The sequence below is a fragment of the Triticum urartu genome, unplaced genomic scaffold (genome assembly GCF_003073215.2).
Source record: "Triticum urartu cultivar G1812 unplaced genomic scaffold, Tu2.1 TuUngrouped_contig_7159, whole genome shotgun sequence".
Lineage (NCBI taxonomy): Eukaryota > Viridiplantae > Streptophyta > Magnoliopsida > Poales > Poaceae > Triticum > Triticum urartu.
In genome coordinates this window covers 1,248-8,167 of record NW_024117981.1, presented here as the reverse complement: position 1 = coordinate 8,167, position 6,920 = coordinate 1,248, and the positions used below count along the sequence as shown (strand labels likewise).

The 6,920-nt window shown below is 40.2% G+C and overlaps 1 protein-coding gene across 2 annotated transcripts; it reads left to right on the top strand.

Moving 5' to 3' along the window:
- The first annotated feature begins 87 nt into the window (after window positions 1-87).
- Window positions 88-6,584, top strand: LOC125531467. Of its 2 annotated transcripts, XM_048695861.1 has the most exons (7): window positions 88-389; window positions 560-745; window positions 938-1,090; window positions 1,513-2,061; window positions 2,288-4,408; window positions 4,702-4,865; window positions 4,956-6,583. In XM_048695861.1, exons 1-7 carry the CDS (start codon window positions 192-194, stop codon window positions 5,224-5,226), a joined length of 3,642 nt encoding a protein of 1,213 aa, XP_048551818.1. In that variant the 5' UTR covers window positions 88-191; the 3' UTR covers window positions 5,227-6,583. The 2 variants fall into 2 exon arrangements, with proteins under 2 accessions (XP_048551818.1, XP_048551819.1); XM_048695862.1 differs by lacking the exons at window positions 88-389; window positions 560-745 and having other exon boundaries at window positions 1,479-2,061; window positions 4,956-6,584.
- The last annotated feature ends 336 nt before the right edge of the window (window positions 6,585-6,920 follow it).

Here is a 6,920-nt window from a genome sequence, read left to right as displayed (position 1 = left end):
ACTGATGATTTGCGTTTCGACCCCCATTGATTTTCGGCTAGCTCCGCCACTGGTTGCAATGACATATATCTTGCCCAAAATTGTAGCTCTTCTAAACAAACTTCTTCTGTAGGTTATTTACAGCAGCTGACAGTGATGACATCTGCACAACGATCCGCTTTATAAACAGCAAAAGGCCATGGACGACAATAATGGGTGTTGGGTGGGGTTATGGTGCCAATATGCTGACAAAGTACCTTGTGGAAGCTGGAGAGTCTACTCCTCTTACGGCTGCTGTTTGTATTGACAATCCTTTTGACCTACAGGAAGCAACAAGAACATTTCCTCATAATATCGCTCTTGATCAAAAGCTCACAGCTGGCTTGGTTGATATTCTGCGTGCGAATAAGGTTGTGACCCCACACTAGTAGTGTCTCCTTTCCACATCTTGTAAACAGAGCAATAGCGTAAGCTGTGCATGTTAAATAACTTGACCAACCAGCTGCCCCTGAGATGGCCTGCATTTGCAAGCAGTCTTTCTTCTCCAGAGTAGGACATTTAGTCTGTTTTATTGTTTCAGGAACTCTTTCAAGGAAAGGATAAAGACTTTGATGTCCAAAAGGCTTTATCGGCGAACTGTTTGCGTGACTTTGATGGAGCAATATCCATGGTTTCACATGGGTTTGCTAATGTTGATGACTTCTATTCGGAAAATAGCGTGAGGCCTTCAGTTGCCAGTTTGAAAATACCTGTTCTCTTTATACAGGTATAAGCCTAATGTTCTTTTTAATCAGTCTAATGTTCTTTCGAATCAGTCTAATGTTCTTTTTGAAATTTTTATATCAATCCAATGTTAGGATATGTGAATGTATTAACTCCCAGATTATGCTAAAATCCAGCTACATGCTCTGTCAATACTGCCTTTCTGGTTATCTAACTTCGAAGCCATATCTTGCAGAGTGATGATGGGACTGTGCCACTTATGTCAGTACCGCGTAGTTCAATATCAGAAAATCCTTTTACCAGCCTTCTCCTTTGTTCTTGTGTACACTCAACTGGATTCACCTTTGAGAGATACACTGAATTATGGTGCCAGAATCTTACCCTAGAGGTAAACATTGCCATTTTTTATTTTGACTCCAATAGAGACATTTTTGTACCACCTCAAAGAAGAGTATATTTTATCTTCAACGTGATCTCTAATCCAGCTCCCTGCTGTTGAAGGTTTCCACATAAAAAACAACAAAACGTGTGTGCTTTGTGTGTGGGCACGCACACGTGCATGCTTACTCATAATGTGTTAGCTGACTCTCTTGAGACTGCTTTATCCCTTTTCTTTGGTCTACTAGTGTTTATTTAACTTCTTATTTAGATGCATGAGTTGATCCATTTTAAGTGATGGCACCAAACTCTTTTGCTTGCAGTCCCCATGGTATTTAGCATTCTTATGGATCGCTTCTGCAATTACTTACTTCATGTTGTCATGTTGCTCATTTCAGCTGTCACGTTAAATTGGTCTTTGGGTTTATGCAGTGGTTGTCAGCAGTGGAGTTTGCTCTTCTTAAGGGTCGTCATCCGCTTATCAAAGATGTGGATATCACCGTTAACCCATCCAAAGGTCTAGCATTCACCGTACCTCAACCGAATGATAATAAGGTCCCCAAAGAGGACAATTTTCATGAGCAAGCTCAGTTTTTTCTCTCTAATAATTTTCCCCATGGAATAAATGGGCTGCTCAATGATTCTGCAAATGGATATTCTGGTGCTCAAAATAGCAAAAATGGCCTGTTAAAAGATAATGGTGATATAGGCAGAATAATCAAAGAGGCTGATGAACAGGAGCCAGAAGAGATTCCTGAAGATATTGAAAAAGGTCATGTATCTGGTGCTCAAAATAGCAAAAATGGGCTGTTAAAAGATAATGGTGATGTAGGCAGGATAATCAAAGAGGCTGATGAAGAGGAGCCAGAAGAGATTCCTGAAGATGTTGAAAAAGGTCATGTACTACAATCAGCAGGTCTTGTGATGAATATGCTGGATGCTACAATGCCTGGCACTCTGGATGATGATCAAAAGAACAAGGTATAGTAGATCTAGATAATATTCTCTGTTGAGTCAAATTTCTCCATGCCTTATAGTATTCCATTTCCAAGGTCATAGGCCAATCATGGGAGGTTATTTTCTGTTCATCGTGTAATTTATGATGCTTATGGAAGCACTGAGTTTTAAATAGGAAAACTCAAATTTTCTTGCTGTAGTCTTGTGAGAAATGCGTCAAGCTGCTTACATGTTTCTTTCTTGCCATAAGGTTCTGGTGGCAGTAGAACAAGGTGAATCTCTTGTAAAAGCTCTAGAAGAAGCTGTACCTGAAGATGTGCGTGAAAAGCTTACGTCGTCTGTGACTGAAATTTTACAATCTAAACGACACAATTTCAATTTGGATGCATTGAAGCGCGGCTGGACCAATGCAAGATCAACCACCAAGACTGTTGTCCAAGAAAAGGTCAAAGAGTCAGACCATGAGAGTGGAGCTAAGGATGCCAAAATTCTTGACCAGAACAGGAGTGTTACATCCATTGGTGAGGGAGACCAAAAAGAGACTAATCTGACCTCAAACGACAACAATTCTGCTGATGGTATCGATTTATCACAAGCAAAGCCTGTAGGAACTGGAATCGAAATGGGAAGTGAACAGACTCAACTCGATAAATCTGAGAAAGATAACTCTGGAGTGAATGAAAGCAGTGAAGAGAAGCAAGAGGCCGATCAGGGCAGTGTAACAGAACCAAAGCATCTTTCCAATGATCCATCAACAGCCAACTCAAAAGGAACTCCCAGGGAGCAAGTGCAGTCGGCAGATGTTACAGCAGAGCAGAATCCACAGTCCAATATGGTAGACAAGGAAGTTGATGTAGTTCATGCCAATGAAGATACGGTTGCACTTAATGTTGTTGATCAGAGCACACAAATCTCTAAAACAGAAGAATCTAAACATCCGTCAGTTAATAATGTGAGACAGGCATTGGATGCCTTAACTGATTTTGATGACTCGACTCAAATGGCTGTCAATAGTGTGTTCGGAGTTATTGAAAATATGATTGACCAGTTTCAAAAGCACAAGGACTCTGAGGACAGGGAGAATTCTGCTGGAGCCACCGATAAACCTCCTGTTGATGAGACAAAGTCTGATGTGATGGTGGATGTGGACAATGAGTTAAGTGGAAAGGACAAAAATCCATCATCATCTGGTGAATCACAACATAATACTTCTGTTAAAGCTCGTTCAATCATGTCTGAAGATCATAATTTTAGTGAGAAAAAATCTGATTTGAACACTGTCCCACCTTCGAAAGGAAAAATCAGAAATTCTCAAAGAAATATACCTGGAAATGATGTTGATGGTGATGTTGCAAAGATAGTGAGTGGCTCACCTGATTACTTGTTGGACGTAGCTGCCAGTTCTTATTTGAAGGTGCAGTATGCTTTGTACCTTCATGAATATCTTACAAGGCAACTGCAACTTGAGTCACCAGATTTGAACTCGGCAACTGATCTTTTCCTTGATCCGCAAGAGGGTAAATGGAAACTAGCAGATCAAATGGACAATGTGCAAGGTGACATTTCTATATCTGGAAAATATAGCTTCGTTAATGAAGGGATCAAGCATGCAGATTCCTCCCAAGCTCCACCTAGGACAGGCAATGTTATTTTGCCACCATACTCAGCTCTGCGAAATTTTGCAGACTCTGAAACCAAAAGGAAGGTAATTGAGAAGTTGCCTGGTAATGCTTTGAGACAGACACTCACATACTTTATTAGTGATGAGTTAACAAATACTCTCAAAACTGAAGTTGGTCGCAGACTGGGGATAACAAAAGCTGAGAAACTTCAAAGAAGTCTTGCACATGATGTAGAACGACTCGCTACTCAAGTTTCTAGAACTATTGTCCATGACTCTGAGTTATACAGAGCAACATCTGTGCAGAGGAATCCAACGACTGTGAAATTTGGTGTGGTCCATGGCGAAAATGTTGTTGAAGCTGTATCAACTGCAGTTCTGCAATCTCATGATCTGAGGAAGGTTCTTCCAGTGGGTGTGATAGTTGGCGTAACTTTAGCGTCCTTGAGAAACTACTTCCATGTTGGTGTCTCTAAGCATGACAACCTTACAAAAGCTGCGGTCAAGTCAGGAATTTTGGATGAGGATCTTATTGTTCAGGATGCTGACGAAGGAAATATGGATAATCTTTCCACACAGAAAGAGGCAAATGCTGATCTTTGCACACAAAAAGAAGCAAATACAGATTATTATATCGAAAAACCCGGTGAGCACAAGCAACAGGAGATAACAAAGTCAGATGGTAAAGGCATGATGGTTGGGGCTGTAACGGCTGCCCTAGGTGCTTCTGCATTCGTAGCACATCATCAAGTAAGCAAATAATGCCATGTTGTTTCATTTTTGTTCATAATTAAGCTGGATGGAAATAAAACACATGGATACTGGAGTCCGGCTCAGCCTTTTGTTTGAACATAGTCCAAATATCTGTAGTATTAGGTACTAGTTCTCATTGATCAGTTGTCACAAGTTCAAGAGTGCACAAAGGTTGTTCCTTATAGTGCGTTCCATGTTGCATATTTGAGTTATTCTTGATTCCTAATTATTATTGTTGAAATATTCTGTTAATTATTCATTCTAACAATACAGATTTTTTTATATCTCAGCAAAAGAATGCTGAAGAGCATGATAGCAGCACACAGCATAATCTTGACGACACTGAACTGGAAAAGAGCCAGAACAACTTAGTGAGAAGCTTTGCTGAGAAAGCCATGTCTGTTGCAGCTCCGGTGGTACCCAAGAAGGGTGGTGGTGAACTTGATCACGATAGGTCTGTTTAATGTTGCCATTGCATTTATCATCTTTATTCTCTCTTTGTTGTCTTGTGAATACCCTTACCATGTCTGTCTTTTGGCAACAGGCTCGTTGCTGTTCTAGCTGAACTAGGGCAAAGAGGTGGAATTTTGAAATTTGTGGGGAAACTTGCTCTGCTCTGGGGAGGTATTCGTGGTGCTTTGAGCTTGACTGACAGGCTCATCTTGTTCTTACGTATCAGTGAACGTAACTTATTTCAGAGGTTAGTTCTTCCAACTTATAATTTTCTCCAGAAATATATGCAGATAGAGAAGAAACATAAATTCAAATGTCATATATCATCAATAGATTATGTTAGCAGGATATGGAAGTTTTAAAATGGCTGGCAGGATGCCCCTGGGTCGCATTGAATTTTGAATCAGCAAACCATAAGTTCCGATCATTTTTTAGTTTCCTACACTACATCAATCACCTTGTAGAACTAGTTGCAAGTTTGCGACATGATAACACCATAAGTTTCATATATCAGCATAGCCTTATTTTGTAAGCATCACGAGTGTTATCAATGAATGGCTCGTTCTGTACTGTAGCGGTTAGATGAACAATGGTTTGTGTGCGACTTGCGGTAAACGTCTTGCCTTTCCTGGCAGACGTGTTGCGTGTTATATAGCGGGGTTGCGAGCCCAAATACGCGTACAAGTTGGTTAGGAGATTACATCTTGGAAAGGAAGAAAAGCTAGAGATAAAGAAGATAAAGATTACAAGATACTTATCTAACTAACTACTCCTGGTGAACTTCTCCTTGTACACGCAAGGCATGTGCAATATTATCATCATGTTTGACACCCTCCCTTAATCACAACTTCATTAGGTTGAGATTATGCTTGAAGTCTTCAAAACTTCTTGTAGGCAAAGCTTTGGTAAAGCCATCAGCAACTTGGTCTTGAGAATGAATAAACCGAATATCCAAAAGCTTATTTGCAACTCTTTCTCGAACAAAGTGAAAATCTATTTCAATGTGCTTGGTCCTAGCATGAAAGACTGGATTTGCTGACAAATAGGTGGCACCTAAATTATCACACCACAGACATGGAGCTCTAGTGCTTTTTATACCTAGTTCCTTTAAAATTGATTGCACCCATATGATCTCTGCTGTTGCATTAGCCAATGCTTTGTATTCTGCCTCTGTACTGGACCTTGAAACTGTGGCTTGCTTTCTTGCACTCCAAGATATCAAATTTGGTCCGAGGAATACCGCAAAACCACCAGTTGAGCGTCTATCATCTAAACACCCAGCCCAGTCTGAGTCAGAAAAGGCACTGACAAGTGCAGAGGATGACTTGCTGAAGTTTAGGCCAATGTTCAATGTGTTTTTCACATATCTTACTATACGTTTTGCAGCAGTCATGTGAACAGTGGTAGGTGCATGAAGAAACTGACATACTTTATTGACAGCAAAAGAAATATCTGGTCTAGTCAATGTTAAGTATTGAAGTGCACCTACCAGGCTCCTGTATTTTGTACTATTTTCTGAATTCAGATGCTCTCCTTCAACAAGAGACAATTTTTCTGTTCTAGACAAAGGAGTAGGTGCAGACTTACAACTTTGCAATTTTTACCAAGTCTGTTGCATACTTTTCTTGAGAGAGGTGAAGACCATTCTTGTGTTGTTTGACCTCAATACCAAGAAAGTAGTGTAGATCTCCTAGATCCTTTAGAGCAAACTCTGCACTTAAATCCTTCAACGGTGCTGTTATTGCTTCATCAGATGAACTTGTTACAATTATATCATCAACATAAATGAGAACAAATATGGATATTCTTGACTTGTTATAGATAAATAACAAAGTGTCAGACTTTGAAGGAACAAAACCAAGTGTTTGCATCTTTTTACTGAGGCGAGAATACCATGCTCTTGGAGCCTGTTTCAACCCATACAAGGCCTTGTCAAGTTTGCACACATGAAGTGGTGCCTGTGCATTTACAAACCCAGGAGGTTGTTTCATGTAAACCTCTTCTTCCAGAACACCATGGAGGAACGCGTTCTGAACATCTAGCTGTCGTAGACTCC